This window comes from Scyliorhinus canicula, chromosome 1 (genome assembly GCF_902713615.1).
Source record: "Scyliorhinus canicula chromosome 1, sScyCan1.1, whole genome shotgun sequence".
NCBI lineage: Eukaryota > Metazoa > Chordata > Chondrichthyes > Carcharhiniformes > Scyliorhinidae > Scyliorhinus > Scyliorhinus canicula.
In genome coordinates, this window is record NC_052146.1 from 67,355,623 (window position 1) to 67,377,602 (window position 21,980).

General features: G+C 46.2%; 1 protein-coding gene and 1 long non-coding RNA gene across 5 annotated transcripts in view; one reads left to right on the forward strand and one right to left on the reverse strand.

The window, feature by feature from the left end:
- Positions 1 to 301: 301 nt before the first annotated feature.
- Positions 302 to 11,161, reverse strand: LOC119963333. Its single transcript, XR_005460081.1, has 2 exons — positions 11,024 to 11,161; positions 302 to 815 (listed from the first exon to the last, which is right to left on the reverse strand). It is a non-coding gene; the product is annotated as an uncharacterized LOC119963333 (long non-coding RNA).
- Positions 11,136 to 21,980, forward strand: part of ccdc117 (coiled-coil domain containing 117) — a 21,067-nt gene continuing 10,222 nt past the window's right edge. The window contains exons 1-2 of one of the 4 annotated variants that reach the window (XM_038792280.1): positions 11,136 to 11,256; positions 20,984 to 21,341. In XM_038792280.1, the coding sequence (XP_038648208.1) occupies positions 21,250 to 21,341 (92 nt within the window). In that variant the 5' untranslated portion in view covers positions 11,136 to 11,256; positions 20,984 to 21,249. The other 3 variants (XM_038792305.1, XM_038792290.1, XM_038792297.1) reach the window with 3 other exon arrangements.

Genomic DNA, 21,980 nt, shown 5'->3' on the forward strand with positions numbered 1-21,980 from the left:
TGAGGGGCCAGAAGTGTGTGTGACAGCGACGGCATGGAGGCACATTTAGTAGGAGGGAATCGACTGCCATTATTGGAGACAATTGTCTCCGTGAAGTGACTACAATGGATTTTCATCTGGTTGGGAGACATGTGCACATCACAATGCCATGATTGAATACCTGAGAAAATAATGAATATTTGAGGAAACTTTGTCTGATTAATGACAACCAGAACAGTTAGTTTGTCCGTTGTCTTTGGGTCAGGATTCATCAATATCGGTGAAGTTGAATAAACTTGCATCAAATAATTTATTGCATTTAAGGCAATTATAAATCAAGATTTAATATCACTATCTTCAGATTTATAGCTGTTTTGTTTACCACATGTGGCTCTCTCACACTGATATCTGTTCTTTCTTCTCCATACCGCAGTCTTCTTCCTTCCCTTCTTTGTTTGCTCAAGGCAGTGTCCCACACTCAATGCAGGTTAACAATTGTTGGCTGCACTCCGGTGTCTCTCATGCGTAACATGTGACCCTGAACAGTAAACTTTTATAGATGGGAGGACATCACAGACATAAATGATCCGGTCCTCATTCAATGTTGACATAAATGCAATACACCAGAGGCTACTGGATAGTGAATAAGAACAGGAAAATTAGATGATTTATTCCCCCCCCCCCCCACCTTGCCTGGGGCAAGAAAACTGTAGCGTCTCAAACACCGCCTTGAATTAGAATAGACTGGGTTGGCGTGGTCCTGAGGTCACCAGGTGTGGGCCCCGAAGGTCAGCTGGCTTGCGTCCCGAAGGTTGACCAGTTGGCAAAAGTGGGTCCTGGGAAAAAAGTTTGAAAAACACTGCTAGAATATATATTTTTAAAAATATTTTTATTAAAGTTTACAACTTTAAACTGAACATAAAGATAGATGAAACGATTACAGTTGACATGTTGTTTCTTTTCGGCAACCCCTCCACCCCCTCTTCCCTTCCCCTCCTCCCCCATTTCTGCTGTTTCCGGGTTGTTTCCGCTCCTTCCGGGTTCACCTGTGGGTGGTTGTTTGGTGTTTGCCTGTGGGCAGTGCCCTCCTTCTCCTTTCCCTCTCCCTGTCGCTTATCCTCCCCTCCCTTCTTTTCTGCTCTTCCCCTCCTGTTATCTACTTGTCTTTTGGGGGTTACTTTTCATGTGGTCTTGTGTTGGGCCCTCTGGTTCCATCGCGGTCTCTCTCTCGAGTTCCCCCTTGCTGTTTCCTCGTTCTCTCCTCCCCTGTTTCTCCCCCTCATGTTTCCGTCTGCTTTCTGTGGTCCCAGTGGCTTCCCTGTGTCACCCCCCCACCACCAGCTCTCAGTACAGCACAGTACAGGCCCTTCAGCCCACTATGTTGTGGCGACCATTTATCCTAATCTAAGATCAACCTAACCTACACCCTTTCAATTTACTGCTGTCCATGTGTCTGGCTAAGAGTCACTTAAATGTCCCTAATGACTCCGACTCCACCACCTCTGCTGGCAGTGCATTCCACACACCCACCACTCTCTGTGTAAAGAACCGACTCTGACATCTCCCCAATACCTTCCTCCAATCACCTTAAAATTATGTCCCCTCGTGACAGGCATTTCCACCCTGGAGAAAAGTCTCTGGCTATCCACTCTATCCATGCCTCTCATCACCTTGTACACCTCTATCAAGTCACCTCTCCGCCTTCTTCACTCCATTGGGAAAAGCCCTAGTTCTCTCAACCTTTCTTCATAAGACATGCCCTCCAGTCCAGGCAGCATCCTGGTAAATCTCCTCTGCACCCTCTCCAAAGCATCCACATCCTTCCTCTAATGAGGCGACCAGAACTGGACACAATATTCCAAGTGTGGTCTAACTAGACTTTTATAAAGCTGCAACAAAACCTTACGGCTCTAAACTCAATCCCCCTGTTAATGAAAGCCAACACACCATACGCCTTCTTAACAACCCTATCAACCTGGGTGGCAACTTTGAGGGCTCTATGTACATGGACCCCAAGATCCCTCTGTTCCTCCACACTTCCAAGAATCCTGCCTTTAACCCTGTATTCAGCATTCAAATTTGACCTTCCAAAATGAATCACTTCACATTTATCTAGGTTGAACTCCATCTGCCACTTCTCAGCCCAGCTCTGCATCCTGTCAATGTCCTGCTGTAACCTGCAACAACCCTCAACACTATCTACAACTCCCCCAATCTTTGTGTCATCGGCAAACTTACAAACCCACCCTCCCATTTCCTCGTCCAAGTCATTGATAAAAACCACAAAGTGCAGAGGTCCCAGAACAGATCCTTGCGGGACACCACTGGTCACCAACTCAAGGCGGAATACTTTCCATCCACTACCACTCGCTGTCTTCTTTCGGCCAGCCAATTCTGTATCCAGACAGCCAAATTTCCCTGTATCCCAAGCCCCCTAACTTTCTGAATGAGCCTACCATGGGGAACCTTGTCAAATGCCTGACTGAAATCCATATAAACCACAGCCACTGCCTGATATTCATCAATGTGTCTTGTCACATCCTCAAAGAATTCAATGAGGCTTGTGAGGCATGACCTGCCCCTCACAAAGCCATGCTGACTATCTTTAATCAAACTATGTTTTTCTAAATAATCATAAATCCTATCTCTCAGAATCCTTTCCCGTACTTTGCTCACCACAGACATAAGACTGATGGGTCTTTAATTCCCAGGGATTTCCCTATTCCCTTTCTTGAACATGAAGAAACAACATTTGCCTCCCTCCAATCATCCGGTACTACTCCAGTGGAGAGTGAGGACGCAAAGATCATTGCCAACGGAGCAGCAATCTCCTCCCTCGCTTCCCGTAGTATATCCCGTCAGGCCCAGGGGACTTACCTATCCTGATGCATTTCAAAATTTTCAGCACATCCTTCTTCTTAATATCAACCTGTTTGAGTCTATTAACCTGGTTCACACTGTTCTCATGAGCTTCAAGGTCCCTCTCTCTAGTGAATACTGAAGCAAAGTATTCATTTAGGGCTTCCCCCATCTCCTCAGACTCTAGGCACAAGTTGCCTCCACTATCCCTGATCAGCCTTACTCTCACTCTAATCATCCTCTTATTTCTCACATAAGTGTAGAACGCCTTTGGGTTTTCCCTAATCCTTCTCGCCAGGGCTTTTTCATGTCCCCTTCTAGCTCTCCTCAGTCCATTTTTGAGTTCCTTCCTGGCTACCTTGTAACCCTCTAGAGCCGAGTCAGATCCTTGCTTCCTCAACCTTACGTAAGCTTCCTTCTTCCTCTTGACTAGATCATAGAATTTACAGTGCAGAAGGAGGCCATTCGGCCCAAGGAGTCTGCGCGGCTCTTGGAAATAGCACTCTACCCAAGCCCAGACCTCCACTCTATCCCCATAACCCAGTAACCCCACGGGACACAAAGGTCAATTTTGGATACTAAGGGCAATTTAGCATGGCCAATCCACCTAACCTGCGCATCTTTGGACTGTGGGAGGAAACCGGAGCACCCGGAGGAAACCCACGCACACACGGGGAGAACGTGCAGACTCCGCACAGTGACCCAAGCCGGAAATCGAACCTGGGACCCTGGAGCTAGACTAGACCCTGGACTAGAAGCTCCACTTCTCTTGTCATCCAAGTCTCCTTTCACCTTACCGTTCCTGCCTCGTCTCAGCCGGACAAATCAATTCAGCACTCGCAGCAAGTGCTCCATAAACAATCCCCACATTACTGTTGTGCATTTCCCCAAGAACAATTGTTCCCACTTTATGTTCCTCAACTCTTGTCTAAAAGCAGTATAATTTCCCGTCCCCCAATTAAATACCTTACCATACTGTGTGTTCCTATCCCTCTCCATGCCTATGGTAAAAGTCAAGGAGTTGTGGTCACTGTCACTGAAATGTTCTCCCACCGAGATATCTGACCTGGTTCGTTGCCCAGCACCAAGTCCAATATGGCCTCTTCCCTAGTCAGCCTATCTACATATTGAGTCAGGAATCCTTCCTGTACGCACCTGACAAAATCTGCTCCATCCAAACCATTTGCACTAAGGAGGTTCCAGTCAATATTAGGGAAGTTGAAGTCACCCATGACGGCAACTCTGTTACTTCTGTACTTTTCCAAGATTTGCCGCCCAATCTGTTCCTCCATCTCTCTGCTGCTTGGGGGGGGTCTGGAGAAAACTCCCAATAAAGTGACTGCTCCTTTCTTGTTTCTAACTTCCACCCATACTGACTCAGTAGACAAACCCTCCTCGACTACCTCCTTTTCTGCAGCTGTGATGCACTCCCTAATTAACAGTGCTACTCCCCCTTCTCTTTTACCCCCCTCCCTATTCTTCTGAAAACATCTAAACCCCGGAACATCTAACAACCATTCCTGCCCTTGTGAAATCCATGTCTATGTAATGGCCACAACATTGTAGTTCCAAGTACTGATCCATGCTCTAAGTTCATCTCCCTTATTCCTGACACTCCTTGCATTGAAACAGACACACTTTAGCCCATTCCACTGAGTGCAACTTTGCCCCATCAACTGCCTATCCTTCCTCACAGACTTGCTGCATACTATTTCTGCCTGTTCAACAGCTACCCTATCCTCTGATCCATAGCTCTGGTTCCAATCCCCGTGTTTGCTTCAAACAGGTCTTGGAACAGGTTGGTGAAGGGCCCCCCGCTTTGTGGAAGCCATCTTCCGGCCCTCCGTTGGTGAACTTAATCTTTTCCAGGTGGAGAAATTCTGATAGGTCTGCCAGCCAGCCTGCAGCTGTGGATGGTGCTGCTGATCATCAACCAAGCAGAATTCTCTGGCGGGCAATTAGGTAAGCAAAGGCAAAGGTGTCAGCCCTCTTCCTCATATGAAGTTCTGGATGGTCCTATACCACGAAGACTGCCACTAGAACATAACAGCGCAATACAGGCCCTTCAGCTCTCAATGTTCCGCCGACCTGTGAAACCACTCTAAAGCCTATCTACACTATTACCTTATCATCCATATGTCTATCCAATGACCATTTGAATGCCCTTAGTGTTGGCGAGTCCACTACTGTTGCAGGCAGGGCATTCCACACCCTTACTACTCTCTGAGTAAAGAAACTACCTCTGACATCTGTCCTATATCTATCTCCCCTCAATTTAAAGCTATGTCCCATCGTGCTAGACATCACCATCCGAGGAAAAAGGCTCTCACTGTCCACCCTATCTAATCCTCTGATCATCTTGTATGCCTCAATTAAGTAACTTCTTAACCTTCTGCTCTCTAACGAAAACAGCCTCAAGTCCCTCAGCCTTCCCTCATAAGATCTTCCCTCCATACCAGGCAACATTCTGGTAAATCTCCTCTGCACCCTTTCCAATGCTTCCACATCCTTCCTATAATGCGGCGACCAGAATTGCACGCAATATTTTAAATGCGGCCGCACCAGAGTTTTGTACAGCTGCAACATGACCTCATGGCTCCGAAACTCAATCCCTCTACCAATAAAAGCTAACACACCGTACGCCTTCTTAACAACCCTCTCAACCTGGGTGGCAACTTTCAGGGATCTATGTACATGGACACCGAGATCTCTCTGCTCATCCACACTACCAAGAATCTTACCATTAGCCCAGTACTCTGTCTTCCTGTTATTCCTTCCAAAATGAATCACCTCATACTTTTCTGCATTAAACTCCATTTGACACCTGTCAGCCCAGCTCTGCAGCTTATCTATGTCCCTCTGTAACTTGTAATATCCTTCTGCACTGTCCACAACTCCACCGACTTTAGTGTCATCTGCAAATTTACTCACCCATCCTTCTATGCCCTCCTCCAGATCATTTATAAAAATGACAAACAGCAGTGGCCCCAAAACAGATCCTTGTGGTACACCACTAGTAACTGGACTCCAGTCTGAACATTTCCCATCAACCACCACCCTTTGTCTTCTTCCAGCTAGCCAATTTCTGATCCAAACTGCTAAATGACCCTGAATCCCATGCCTCCGTATTTTCTGCAATAGCCTACCGTGGGGAACCTTATCAAACGCTTTACTAAAATGCATATACACCACATCAACTGCTTTACCCTCATCCACCTGTTTGGTCACCTTCTCAAAGAACTCAATAAGGTTTGTGAGGCACGACCTACCCTTCAGAAAACCGTGTTGACTATCTCTAATCAAATTATTCCTTTCCAGATGATTATACATCCTATCTCTTATAAACCTTTCCAAGACTTTGCCAACAACAGAAGTACGGCTCACTGGTCTATAGTTACCGGGGTTGTCTCTACTCCCCTTTTTGAACAAGGGGACAACATTTGCTATCCTCCAGTCTTCTGGCACTATTCCTGTAGACAAAGATGACTTAAAGATCAAAGCCAAAGGCTCAGCAATCTCCTCCCTAGCTTCCCAGAGAATCCTAGGCTAAATCCCATCCGGCCCAGGGGACTTATCTATTTTCACACTTTCCAGAATTGCTAACACCTCCTCCTTATGAACCTCAAGCCCTTCTAGTCTAGTAGCCTGTATCTCAGTATTCTCCTCAACAACATTGTGTTTTTCCTGTGTGAATACTGACGAAAAATATTCATTTAGCACCTCTCCTATCTCCTCGGACTCCACGCACAACTTCCCATTACTGTCCTTGACTGGCCCTACTCTTACCCTAGTCATTCTTTATTCCTGACATATCTATAGAAAGCTTTAGGGTTATTCTTGATCCTACCTGCCAAAGACTTCTCATGTCCCCTCCTGGCTCTTCTTAGCTCTCTCTTTAGGTCCTTCCGAGTTAACTTGTAACTCTCGAGCGCTCCAACTGAACCTTCACGTCTCATCTTTACATAAGCCTCCTTCTTCCTCTTGACAAGTGCTTCAACTACTTTAGTAAACCACGGTTCCCTCGCTCGACCACTTTCTCCCTGCCTGACAGGTACATACTTATCAAGGACACGCAGTAGCTGTTCCTTGAACAAGCTCCACATTTCCATTGTGCCCAACCCCTGCAGTTTCCCCTCCCCATCCGATGCATCCTAAGTCTTGCCTCATCGCATCATAATTGCCTTTCCCCCAGATATAACTCTTGCCCTGCGGTATATACCTATCTCTTTCCATCACTAAAGTAAACGTAATCGAATTGTGGTCACTATCACCAAAGTGCTCACCTACCTCCAAATCTAACACCTGTCCTGGTTCATTACCCAGTACCAAATCCAATATGGCCTCGCCTCTCGTTGGCCTATCTACATACTGTGTCAGGAAACCCTCCTGCACACATTGGACAAAAACGGACCCATCTAAAGTACTCAAACTATAGCATTTCCAGTCAATATTTGGAAAGTTAAAGTCCCCCATAACAACTACCCTGTTACTTTCGCTCCTATCTCGAATCATCTTTGCAATCCTTTCCTCTAAATCTCTGGAACTTTTCGGAGGCCTAAGAAAATCCCTAACAGGGTGACCTCTCCTTTCCTGTTTCTAACCTCAGCCCTTACTACCTCAGTAGACGAGTCCTCATCAAACGCCCTTTCTGCCACCGTAATACTGTCCTTGACTAACAATGCCACCCCTCCCACTCTTTTACCACTTTCCCTGAGCTTACTGAAATATCTAAACCCAGGCACCTGCAACAACCACACCTGTCCCTGCTCTATCCATGTCTCCGAAATGGCCACAACATCGAAGTCCCAGGTACCAACTCATGCCGCAAGTTCACCCACCTTATTCCGGATGCTCCTGGCATTGAAGTAGACACACCTTAAATCACCTTCCTGCCTGCTGGTACACTCCTGCAACTTTTGAAATCTTACTCACGACCTTACTACTCTCAACCTCCTGTATACTGGAGCTACAATTCAGGTTCCCAATCCCCTGCTGAACTAGTTTAAACCCTCCCGAAGAGCATTAGCAAATTTCCCCCCCAGGATATTGGTACCCCTCTGGTCCAGGTGTAGACCATCCCGTTTGTAGAGGTCCCACCTACCCCTGAATGAGCCCCAATTATCCAGGAATCTGAAACCCTCCCTCCTGCACCATCCCTGTAGCCACGTGTTCAACTGCTCTCTCTCCCTATTCCTTGTCTCGCTAGCACGTGGCACGGGTAACAACCCAGAGATAATAACTCTGTTTTTCCTACATCTAAGTTTCCACCCTAGCTCCCTGAATTCCTGCCTTACATCCCTATCCCTTTTCCTACCTATGTCGTTGGTACCTATGTGGACCACGACTTGGGGCTGCTCCCCTTCCCCCTTAAGGATCCTGAAAACACGATCCGAGACATCGCGGACCCTGGTACCCGGGAGGCAACACACCAACCGTGAGTCTCTCTCGTTCCCACAGAATCTCCTATCTATCCCCCTAACTATGGAATCTCCAATGACTAATGCTCTACTCCTCTCCTCCCTTCCCTTCTTAGCAACAGGGACAGACTCTGTGCCAGAGACCTGTACCCCATGGCTTACCCCTGGTAAGTCGTCGTCCCCAACAGTATCCAAAGCGGTATACTTGTTACTAAGGAGAACGACCACAGGGGATCCCTGTACTGACTGCTTCCTCCCAGCCCCTCTAACCGTCACCCATTTATCTTTATTCTTCGGAGTAACTACGTCCCTGAAGCTTCTATCTATGACCACCTCTGCCTCCCGAATGATCCGAAGTTCATCCAGCTCCAGAACACGGTTTCTGAGGAGCTGGAGATGGCTGCACTACCCACAGATGAAATCAACAGGGACACTGACGGCATCCCTCACCTCAAACATTCTGCAGGAGGAACATTGCACTGCCTTCCCTGCCATCCCCTCGAGATAAAACAAGAAAAAGAAAGGAAGAACTTACCTGATATTCACAGGCCACTCAAGATGCCACTCTCGGGCACGGCTCCACCCTCACAACCTTGGACATTGTCTCAAAGAAGGCTGTCCAGAACCCGACAAGTCTCGAGCATGCCCAGAATATGTGGGTGGGGTTGGCCGGGCCTCCCTGGCACAGTTCACATTTGTCCTCCACCTCCGGGAAGAACCTGCTAATTCGGGTTATTGTCAGGTGTGCCCTGTGCACCACTTTTAGCTGCATAAGGCTTAGCCTTGTGCAGGACAAGGTAGAGTTGGCCCTGTTCAGTACTTTGCTCTGGAGTCCCCACCCTATTTCCATCCCTAGCTCTTCCTCCCTTGTTTCATCCAGTGCGGAGTGTGTCATTTCTAAAAGTCGTCCGTATATGGCCATGGCCCCGCAGTTCCCCTTTACCACACTGTCCATGTCCAGAAACCCCTCGAACATTACATCTCTCGGGACCCTTGGGTACTTTCATAGAATTTACAGTTTAGTAGGAGGCCATTCGGCCCATCGAGTCTGCACTGGCTCTTTGAAAGAGCACCCTACCCAAGCCCACACCTCCACCCTATCCCCATAACCCAGTAACCCGACCCAACGCTAAGGGCAATTTTGGACACTAAGGGCAATTTAGCATGACAAATCCACCTAACCTGCACATCTTTGGACTGTGGGAGGAAACCGGAGCACCTGAAGGAAACCCACGCACACACGGGGAGAATGTGCAGACTCCGCACAGACAGTGAACCAACCCGGGAATCGAACCTGGGACCCTGGAGCTGTGAAGCATTTGTGCTAACCACCATGCTACCCCTAACTTTGTTATCTCCTTGCTGAGAAAATTCTTGATTTGCAGATGTCGGAATTCCTGTCCGTTCAGTCGTTCTAGTATCTCAGTCAGCTCTTCTAGAGTCGCCAGTCTGTCTCCTGTGTATAAGTCTCTAACTGTCAGTGTCTCCCTGTCTGATCTCCACCTCTTTAAAGTTGGCCTCGAGCATGGTTAGTGGAAACTTGAGATTGGCGCAGATGGGGGCCATGATGGACACTTTGGTCAGACCTAAGTGCTGCCTCATCTGGTTCCAGGTTCTCGGTGTCGCTCCTACTACTGGGCTGGTTGAGTGTTTTACTGGCAGGGATAGGAGTGCTGTCATGGTAAGGACCCAAAGGGTCGTTCCTGTACAGAAGAACTTCTCCATCCTCACCTATTCCATGTTTGGCTCCTTCACCCATCCCCTCACTCTCTCGGCCGTGGGCGTCAGTGGTAATATTGTCTATTGCTTGGAAAAAGGCCTCGAGAATGTAGATCATTATGGATCAGAGCAGGAAGAGGAACCTGAGCAGTACATTACTGTCCTAGAATATGTCCAGCCAGAGTTGAGAACCTAAGACTGCAGATCTTAAGTCACCAAGAAGTGCACAATCAGTTTAATTTTAACCCAATATATCTCTTCCCTGGAACACACTTCAAACCTTCAAGACACAATTTAAATACTGCTTCACTGTGCTGTAATTTTACAGATTGCATGCTTACTTACTTCTACAGTCACCTTACTTCAACAATATTCAGTGACACTATATTATTATGTATAGGTAACACAAAACAGGGCAGCACGGTGGCACAGTGGTTAGCACTGCTGCATCACAGCACCAAGGTCCCAGGTTCGATCTCCCGGCTCTGGGTCACTGTCCATGTGGAGTTTGCACATTCTCCCCGTATTTGCATGGGTTTCGCCCCCTCAACCCAAACACGTGCAGAAGAAAATTGCAGGGCTGTAGGTACCCGAGCTTGTTCCCTTTGGGGAGTTGGAGCCTCTCTGTGAGTTTCCCTATGCCACTTACATGTCTCTTACTCTCAGTGTCCTTCTGTCCACCCTCTACGTCCCAAATGGGGTGTAAACCTGTGGTTGTTGCAACAAAATCTGTTTTTCCCAGATATGTCCTGGTTTAAAATAAAAATTGATGTTCACTGAATGAATTTGCCCTGCTTTAAAATAAAATCTGTTGTTCACCAATGTGTCCTGGTTTAAAATAAAAACTGATTTTCCCTGAACTTAAGACATTTTTTTTAAAAACCTGGTGTTCCCTCAGTATAGTTAGGCGTTTGGGGCCTTGGGTCTTTCCTTCTTAAAAAAAAAAGTGAACTTTCATGACCCGAGCACAGAAGACCAGTTTAGACATCAAAGTCCAGACCAGCTGCCATTGTAAATGCCATCAATGGTGCTACTGTGATACCTGTTACCTGTCCTGCCGTCATTCCCCGCGATGTTAGCCTTTGCTTTGCCCCTAACAAAGATGGCGAATACATCCCCTCCAGAACGGGCCTCGGGTTTGCTGCTGCGCATGCGGGCACTCAATTACGTCTCGGATCATTCCTGCGATGACGGGACGACGTGAAGGTCAAGGCGAAACGGCGAGATAAACCGAGGACGGGAATCGGAGTTCGAGTCCATGTCTAGGTGAGCGGGCGGTGAGGTAGGTTAAAAATACAATTACACGGAGAAGGGGACGACGACGGCACCGCGGTCGCTTGAGGCCACAGGTGTTTGAAGTGACGGTTGAGACCGTCGCGCGGGTTCCGGGGACTTGTGGGCTGCTGGCGCGCGCCGGTTGCCGCTGCAGCGTTTGCTGCCTCCCGGCTGGTTCCTGACACATCCGGAGACTGTGCGGATCTGCACTGTCTGCAAACACTATTATCAATTAGCAACTACCCTGAGAACACGTGTGGCCCTGGCAGTACAACAGTTCCCGTTGATCGGTTTTCTGTGCACTTTTTAAGAATTCCGCTCCTCGTCATTTTGTTTTAGTTTATATTCCAATGTATGCCAAAACACGTTGATCTCCACCGACCTGAAAGCCCTGCTGGCAAACTGCCGTTTGGCATGGCAGCGCAAGTTGTATTTTTTTTTGAGCAACCGGATGGCTGATTGCGTGTGTGGTTTTACGTTCATTAAATTCAGTTTTGTTTTGCTTCCCCCTCCATCTGCTGCGATATAGTGCAAGATTGAAGGGGTGGGGGTACGTCTGGATGTTTCTGGAGCAAGGCGGTGTCCGCCGCCCTGGTGTCCGCCCATTTGCAAAAGGCGTTTAAAATGCCGCCGTGTCCCCCACCTTTTTTCCTGTGTCCCCCCCCTTTTTTCCTGTGTCCCCCCCCCCCCCTATCCATCCCGTTTGACAATTTTTAAAACCAATTTCTCACGCCGCTTTGATCCATCAGCACGTTATGGATCGGCGCTTAGTGAAAGATGACTGACTTGATGTTTGTGTTGAAATTAATGCGCATAATGCACCCCTGTCACCCAGAACGCAAGCCTTCTGCCTGTAGTGTTAGCGTTTAAAGGGACAGCGGACAGTTTTGGAGCGGCAGACCTCAAAGCATCTTGTGACGGCGCAGAAATCCGATCACTTGGTCTGTTTACCAAGTATACACCCGAGGTAGTTTTCTCCCCCTGGTCATCTCGTCCAGTCTTGCTCCCGATGCGCTTTAATATTTTATGTTTTTCAACAAATGTTTGACTGGGTTTGTGAGGGCACCCAAGAATCCAGCACGAGTTTTAAGGATACAAAGAAATTACATTTATTTACAGTAACATATATACACACAACAGCAGCAGCAACTTCCCTTGCTGCTCACTCCTCTCTCTGGTTGGATCCAAACTGGCCAGCTCTATTTATGCAGGGAGTCTGCTAATGACTTCTCTGCCCCCCCTCTCATTGGGGAACCTCATACTCCCACAGGATTGTGGGATTGTCATTAGTCCCCAGCCAGTGGTAAGCAGGCAGGTTATAACAACTGGCTAAAGGCATTTGGGAGACTTCACTGATTTGTGGCAAGCATTGGAAACCGGAGTAGACGGCTCAGCCCCTCCAGTCTGTTCCACGATCCAGTGAGTCCATGGCTGACCTGCAAACTGGCTTTTATCCAATAATCCTTATTACCTTCGGATATCAAAAAAATTCTCAATCTCATATTTTAAAACTAACTAGCATCGGTTGGTGTTTGTGGAAGAGTATTCTAAATTTCTACCTCCCTTGATGTGTAGAAGCTTCCAAAATTCACTGCTGAAAGATCTGACTCTAACTCTTAGAGGAAGCTCCCTAATATAGTTTGTTTTTGTTTTTCCTTAATGTCTTGAAAGCTTTGATCCGAGCATCCCCAACTTCTGAAACTCCAGGAAAGGCAGATTTGTGTAATCTCTCTTTGTAATTTAAACTGAAGTCCCGGTGTCATTCTAAATCAACCCCATAGTCCCTCCAATGCCAATTTATCATATCTAAGATATGGTGCCCACTTGTACTCCAGATGTGGTGTAACTAGCCCTTTGTACATCTGCAGTATGACTTATACCCTTCAGATATAAAAGCCAGAATTCCATTCGCCTTTTCGATTTGTTTCTGTCACTGAAAATGACAATTTAATGATCTATGCACCTGGTCCCCCAAGTCTCTTATACCGCCACTGTTTCTAGCTATTCACCATTTTCTTTATGGGTCCAAAATGGGTGACCTCACATTTGCCCACATGAGGCAAAAGTATGGAAAGTAAATTTCATACACATAATCAACCAATATCATTGTGATTGTATTCTGCCTATCTTTTTGTCATCAGCAAATTTAAATACTTGGTTTACTGTTCCATCATCTAAGCAGTTAACAAATATGGTGAATAGTTGATGTTCCAACATAGATGTTTTGTGGGGCACCATGCTTGACAAATCTACTAGAGCTGACCAGGGAGAACTGGTGGATGTGTTTTATTTAGATTTTCAGAAGACTTTTGACAAGGTCTCACATAGCAGATTAATATATAAAGTTAAAGTGCATGGGATTATGGGTAGTGTCTTAGAAAGGTGGTTAGCAGATAGGAAGAAAAGTTGGAATAAATGGGCCTTTTTCTAATTGGCAGGCAGTGACTAGCAGGGTATCACAGATCTGTGCTGGTACCTAACTTCGCCTTATATATTAATGATTCAAGGGTGGCATGTGGCACAGTGGTTAGCACTGCAGCCTACGGCACTGAGGACCCAGGTTCGAACCCCGGCCCTGTGCTACTGTCCGTGTGGAGCTTGCACATTCTCCTCCTGTCTGCGTGGGTCTCACCCCCACAACCCAAAGATGTGCAGGTTAGGTGGATTGGCCACAATAAATTGCCCCTTAATTGGAAAAAACAAATTGAGTACTTTAAATTTATAAAATAAATTTAAAAAATAAATAAATATATATATATATATATATATATGGAGGGTGAGCTATAAGGAGGATGCAGAGCTGCCTCAGCGGGATTTGGATATGCTGAGTGAGTGCGCACATGCATGGCAGATGCAGTATAATGTGGATAAATGTGAAGTTATTCGCTTCAGGAGCAAAAATAGGAAGGCCGATTATTATTTGAATGGGTGTAAATTGAGAGAGGTGGATACTCAAGCAAGACCTTGGTGTCCTCATGCATCAGTCGCCGAAAGTAAGCATGCAGGTACAGCAGGCAGTAAAGAAAGCCAATGATATGTTGGCCTTCATAGCGAGAGGATGTGAGTATAGGAATAGTGGTGTTTTACTGCAATTGTATAGGGCATTGATGAGGTCATACCTGGAGTATTGTGTGCAGTTTTGGTGTCCTTGTCTGAGGTAGAATGGTTTTGCTATGGAGGGAGTGCAGCAAAGGTTTACCAGGCTGATTCCTGGGATGGCGTGACTGTCAAATGGAGAGCGACTAAATCGGTTAGGATTATATTCATTGGAGTTTAGAAGAGAGAGAGGGGATCTCATCGATACTTACAAAATTCTAACAGGATTAAACAGGGTAGATTCAGAAAGAATGTTCCCGATGGTGGAGGAGTCCAGAACGAGAGGTCATAGTTTGAGGTAAATCTTTTAGGACTGAGGTGAGAAATTTCTTCACCCAATGATTGGTGAATCTGTGGAATTCACTACCACAGAAAGTCCTTGAGGTCAAAATGTTATGTAATTTCAAGAAGGGATTAGATATAGTTCTTGGGGCTAAAGGGGATCAAGGGATATGAGGGGAAGGCGGGATAAGAGTATTTAACTTGATGATCAGCCTTGGTCATAATGAATGATGGAACAGGCCCAAAGAGCCGAATGGCCTCCTCCTGCTTCTAATTACTATGTTTCTATGACTTTATCTTACCAATTAGAGTGCCTCCTGCCTGTCAGCCAGTTTTCCTAACCAGGTTAATAATTTGCCTTTGACTGCATGAGTTTCAGCTTATGCTGACAATCTGTTATGAGCGACTTTAGCAAATTCCTTCTGGAAGTCTGTATAAATCACATTGATAAACATTCCCTGTTTACGACTTCAGTCACTTCTTCAAAAATAAACAAGCAAGCAGCGGGTTTGACAGATGTGACCAACTATTTACAAATCCCGGCTGGATCAATGATCAATTGGAAATCAAATTGTTTCCTGAATTGGATACAAAATTGGCTTGACGACGACAGAAAATAAAGGATGGTTGTCAAGGGTTGTTTTTCAAACTGGACCTGTGACCAGCGATGTGCCTCGGGGATCAGTGCTGGGTCCACTGTTATTTGTTATTTATATGAATGATTTGGATCAGAATTTAGGAGGCATGGTTCGTAAGTTTGCAGATGACACCAAGATTGGTGGCATAGCGGACAGTGAAGAAGGGATTGCAACGGGATCTTGATCAATTCGGCCAGTGGGCCGATGAATGGCTGATGGAGTTTAATTTGGATAAATGTGAGGTGATGCATTTTGAAAGATCGAGTTGGGGCAGGACCGACTCAGTTAATGGTTAAGTGTTGAGGATAGTTACAGAATAAAGAGATCTAGGAGTACAGGTTCATAACTCCTTGAAAGTGGAGTCACAGGTGAACATGGTGGTAAAGAAGGCATTCGGCATAGAACAGTACTGGCCCTTCGGCCCACTATGTTATGCCAACCACATATCATCATCTAAGATCAACCTAACCTACACCCCTTCAATCATGTGTCTGTCCAAGAATTGCTTAAATGTCCCTAATGACCCTGACTCCATCACCTCCGTTGGAATGCATTCTCGGCACCCACCACTCTCTGTGTAAAGAACCGACCTCTGACATCTCCCCTATACCTTCCTCCAATCACTTTAAAATTATGTCCCCTTGGGACAGCCATTTCCGCCCTGGGGAAAAGTCTCTGGCTATCCACTCTATATATGCCTCTCATCATCTTGTACCTCTCTATCAAGTCACCTCTCTTCCTTCTTCTCTCCATTGGGAAAAGCTCTAGCTCCCTCAATCTTTCTTCATAAGATATGCCCTCCAGTCCAGGCAGCATCCTGGTAAATCTCCTCTGTACCCTCTCCAAAGCATCCACATCCTTTCTATAATGAGGCAACCAGAACTGGACACAATATTTCAAGTGTGGTCTAACCAGGGTTTTATAAAGCTGCAGCAAAACCTTGCGGCTCTTAAACTCAATCCCCCTGTTAATGAAAGCCAACACGCCATACGCCTTCTTAACAACCCTATCAACCTGGGTGATAAATTTGAGGGATCTATGTACATGGGCCTCAAGATCCCTGTGTTCCTCCATATTTCCTAGAATCCTGCCTTTTACCCTGTATTCAGTATTCAAATTTGACCTTCCATAATGAATCACTTCACATTTATCTAGGTTGAACTCTCATGTGCCACTTCTCAGCCCAGCTCTGCATCCTGTCAATGTCCTGTTGTAACCTGCAACTGCCCTCAACACTATCTACAACTCCCCCAACCTTCGTGTCATTGGCAAAACTACTAACCTACCCTTCTACTTCCTCATCCAAGTCATTTATAAAAACCACAAAGAGCAGAGGTTCCAGAACAGATCCCTGTGGGACACCACTGGTCCCTGACCTCCAGGCAGAATACTTTCCATCCACTATCATTTGCTGTCTTCTTTCGGCCAGCCAATTCTGTATCCAGACAGCCAAATTGCCCTGTATCCCATGCCCCCTGACTTTCTGAATGAACTTGCCATGGGGAACCTTATCGAATGCCTTCCTGAAATCCATATACACCACATCCACTGTCCGACCTTCACCAATGTGTCTTGTCACATCCTCAAAGAATTCAATGAGGCTTATGAGGCATGACCTGCCCCTCTCAAAGCCATGCTGACTATCTTTGATCAAACTGTGTTTCTCTAAATAATCATAAATCCTATCTCTTCGAATCCTTTCAAGTATTTTGCTCACCAGAGACGTAATACTGACTGGTCTGTAATTCCCAGGGATTTCCCTATTCCCTTTCTTTAACAGGGGAACAACATTCGCCTCCCTCCAATCATCCGGTACTACACCAGTGGATAGTGAGGACGCAAAGATCATCATCAATAGCACGGCAATCTCCTCCCTTGCTTCCCGTAGAAACCTTGGATATATCCCGTCAGGCCCAGGGACTTATCTATCTCAATGCTTTAAAAATGTCCAGTACATCCTCCTTCTTAATATCAACCTATTAACCTGGTTCACGGTGTTCTCATGAGCAACAAGGTCCCTCTCTCTAGTGAATACTGAAGCAAAATATTCATTTAGGGCCTCCCCTATGTCCTCAGACTCTAGGCACAAGTTCCCTCCACTATCCCTCATTGGCCTTACTCTCACTCTGATCATCCTCTTATTTATCACATCAGTGTTGAACGCCTTGGGGTTTTCCCTAATCCTTCCCGCCAGAGCTTTTTCATGCCCCCTTCTAGCTCTCCTAAGTTCATTTTTGAGTTCTTTCCTGGCTACCTTGGAACCCCCTAGAATCGGACCAGATCCTTGCTTCCTCAACCTTACATAGAACAGAGAACATTACAGCGCAGTACAGGCCCTTCGGCCCTCGATGTTGCGCCAACCTGTGAAACCGCTCTAAAGCCCATCTACACTATTCCCCTATCGTCCATATGTCTATCCAATGACCATTTGAATGCCCTTAATGTTGGTGAGTCCACTACTGTTGCAGGCAGGGCATTCCACGCCCTTACTACTCTCTGAGTAAAGAACCTACCTCTGGCATCTGTCCTATATCTATCTCCCCTCAATTTAAAGCTATGTCCCCTCGTGCTAGATATCACCATACGAGGAAAAAGGCTCTCACTGTCCACCCTATCTAATCCTCTGATCATCTTGCATGCCTCAATTACGTAAGCTTCCTTCTTCTTTTTGACTAGAAGCTCCACTTCTCTTGTCATCAAAGGCTCCTTCACCTTACCATTCCTTCCTCATCTCAGTGGGACAAAACAATCCAGCACTCGCAGCAAGTGCTCCTTAAACAACCCCCACATTACTGTTGTGCATTTTCCTGAGAACATCTGTTCCCAATTTATGCTCTCCAACTCCTGTCTAATAGCAGCATAATTTCCCCTCCCCCAATTAAATACCTTCCCATACTGTCTGTTCCTATCCCTCCCCATGACTATGATAAAGGTCAAGGAGTTGTGGTCACTGTCACCGAAATGCCCTCCCACCGAGACATCTGACACGTGGCCTGGTTCGTTGCCAAGTACCAAATCCAATATGGCCTCCCCCCTAGCCGGCCTATCTACATATTGAATCAGGAATCCTTCCTGGACACCTGGCAAAATTTGCTCCATCTAAACCATTGCACTAAGGAGGTTCCAGTCAATCTTCGAGAAGTTGAAGTCATCCATGACAAACGCTGTTACTTCTGCACCTTTCTAAGATCTGCCGTCCAATCTGTTCCTCCATCTCTCTGCTGCTATGGGGGGGGGGGGGGGGGGGTGGGCTGTAGAAAACTCCCAATAAAGTGACTGCTCCTTTCTTGTTTCTGACTTCCACCCATACTGACTCAGTAGACAACCCCTCCTCGACTACCTCCTTTTCTGCAGCTGTGATGCACTCTCTAATTAACAGTGCCACTACATCCCTCTTTTACCTTCCTCCCTATTCTTCTTAAACATCTAAACCTTGGAACATCTAACAACCATTCCTGCCCCTGTGAAATCCATGTCTCCGTAATGGCCGCAACATCGTAGTTCTAAGTGTTCATCCATCCTTAAGTTTATCTCCCTTATTCCTGACACCTTGCATTGAAACAGACACACTTTAACCCTTCCCACTGAGTGCAACTTTGCATTATCAACTGTCTATACTTCCTTACAGCCTCGCTACATACTATTTTTGCCCGTTCAACAGCTACCCTATCCGTAGCTCTGGTTCCCACCCCCTGCCCAACTAGTTTAAACCCCCCTGAAGAACTCTCGCAAACGTCCTGCCCAGAATATTGGTACCCTTCCCTTTAGGCGCAACCCGTCCCACATGTACAGGTCCCACCTTCCCCAGAAGACATCCCAATGATCTACATATCTAAGCCTTCCCTCCTACACCAGCCCTGTAGCCACGTGTTCAGCAGCACTCGCTCTCTGTTCCTTGCTTCTCATGGCACCGGTAGCAATCCTCAGATTACTACTCTGCTCGTCCTGCTCTTTAGCTTCCATCCTAACTCCCTAAAATCACTTTTTAGATCCTCATCCCCTTTTTTTTAGCTATGTCGTTGGTACCAATGTGCACCACAACTTCTGGTTGCTCCCCCTCCCCCTTAAGAAACCTGGAGACTCGAGACATCCCTGACCATGGCACCCGGGAGGCTACATACCTTCCGGGAGTCTTGTTCGTGACCATAGAATCTCCTATCCGTTCCCCTAACTATTGAGTCTCCGGTCACGATGGCTTTTCTGTTCTCCCCATTTCCCTTCTGAGCCACAGAGCCAGGCTTAGCTCCATCCAAAGCAGTATGTTTGTTTTGAAGGGGAACAGCCACAAGGGATCCCTGCACTGTCTGCCTGTTCCCTTTCCTTCCCCTGACTGTAACCCAGCTTGTCCTGAACCTTGGCTACCTTCCTGTAACTCCTCTCTATCACCCTCTCTGCTGCCCGTGTTAAGAAATAGGAATTTAAATATTTGTTTCAGAACCAGCGTGTTGAACTTTACTGCTTATGTGTGCTGCCTGTGGCATGCTGTAGCCTTGAAACTACCAGTGTTGTATCATTGTGACAAATTACAACCATAGATATCCTTCCGATCTGAAGGGACTACTGGTAAAGTAACTTGCAGATTGATTTTCTTGAACTAAAATTATTCAAAGCAATGCTTGGGAGCTGTGGCAGGGTGACAAATGTGCAATTGAATAAATTGCCTAAATCTTGGGCCCGCATATAATAAATATTTACTGAAAGGGTAGTAATCAAAAATAAGACGTGTATTTGGGTATATTTTACCAGAGAATGGGCAAATTTCAGCTAGCTGAAGAATAGGTTTGTATCCAAATCTGATGGGGTTGAATTCCTGAACAATTTTAGTCTGGGCATCCGTCCCATCAGACATGGAAGAGGGAATTACTACTGTACTAGTTTCTGGCTTGATTTCTGTATTATCCAGCTGCTCGAGTTGATCTGGGATTCTTCTGAGTTTTATGATTGATGTGCCCATGTGCTGCAATGCATTTCACTTATATGACACTAACCTTTTGTTATAGCAACTTTAACTAGGTCTGAGCATTTCCATTCCATTTTTATTATTGAAATGGTGACTCAAACATTTGATTGTGAATAGTCTGAGTGGGGCAGTGATGCAAGCTGGGTGAAGCTGCACCCCCCAGTGTCACTGTAATGTTTGTGATGTCATTGTGCATGTCCTGATGGATTGTGTGGCATGAAAGTTCCTTGCAGCTGCAACCCTGAGTCCTTGGAGCTGACCTATTTGAAACATGTCTCTGAAGTCAGAATTGTATCCGGTATGGTGGAGTGAATTTAGGAAAGCATTGGCTACCAAATATAATATATAGACATGCTTTCTTAAATAACTTGGAAATAATTTGCTCTTTTACAAGGCTGGTGTGAGAATGTAAGCAATCTAATGTACACACCACAAAGCTACCAATTTTACAAGCTGCATTGGTAATGCTGTTGCAATAGGAACATATTTCTGCTTCACAAGTGGTCTTGATCAGTGAGCCTTGTAACACTGGCATAAGAATTATTTAAAAGACGAGTGAAATTGAAATGCAAATCTTATCATGTATTACTTTATGAATCGTGATTCATTAAAGTAGCATGGTAATCTGTTTACATTTGTTTTATACATGTGATAGTTACCATCTAGTTGTTGATTTGGCTGAGCCTTGTCAACAATCAAGTGCCCTTCTGCTGCAGTTATTCATCTGACACATAGTAACACTGGTTCTCTTCTTACAGGGACTGACTTTTTTTAAATAACTGACCTCCGTTGCATTGTCTGCTATGGTGATGGCACACAGCCTGTGCTACAGCTCATTGGCACCCTCTGGCAGGCAGCTGTTTCAGTCACCTGAACTGGATGTGTATGGGAAGAATACATCACATGCTGCAGCACATATCCAGAATCCATTATGCTGGCAGACAGGTTGTTTTGTACCAGGATATTGTGATTCCACTGCACATCTGGGAGGAATTGGCTCTCGGCAGGGTGGAATAAATGAAACATGGACACTAGTATGGAGTCTCCAGGATCCAACCCCATGGTAAATGGAATGAGAACTACGTCTGCAAACTCTGAACAGAAGCATCCAATTGTGTGAGTATTAAGAATCTCTGTCATTATCATTTGGTAGAAACTCATTCATCTTGGCATTGAAAGTATGGGTGAAGGTTGAGTGCCTTCTGTGTTATAGCTTGTGCTTGATTAGGAGAAATAATGATTTCTCAATTAGGAGGGAAGTTCTGACGCGTTTTTAAAAATGTATCTTTCCATCTGATATCTACAAGGTTATGCAGGAGGCGGAGGAGGCGTCAGTAGAGGAGCTGAAAGCTAAGTGGGAGGGGGAACTGGGGGAACAGATCGAAGACGGGACATGGCTGATGCCCTGGAGAGGGTTAATTCTTCCTCCTCGTGTGCACGGCTTAGCCTCATCCAATTCAAGGTGCTGCACCGGGCCCACATGACTGGGACGAGGATGAGTAGGTTCTTTTGGGGTGAAGACAGGTGTGTCAGGTGCTTGGGGTCCAGCGAACCATGCCCATATGTTCTGGGCATGCCCGACACTGGAGGAGTTCTGGAAGGGGGTGGCGAGGACGGTGTCGAGGGTGGTGGGATCCAGGGTCAAGCCAGGATGGGGACTCGCGATTTGTGGGGTTGGGGTGGAGCCGCGAGTGGGGAAGGGGAAGGGAAGGAGGAGGGGGGAGGGGAAGGGATGGGATGGGAGGGGGAGGGAAA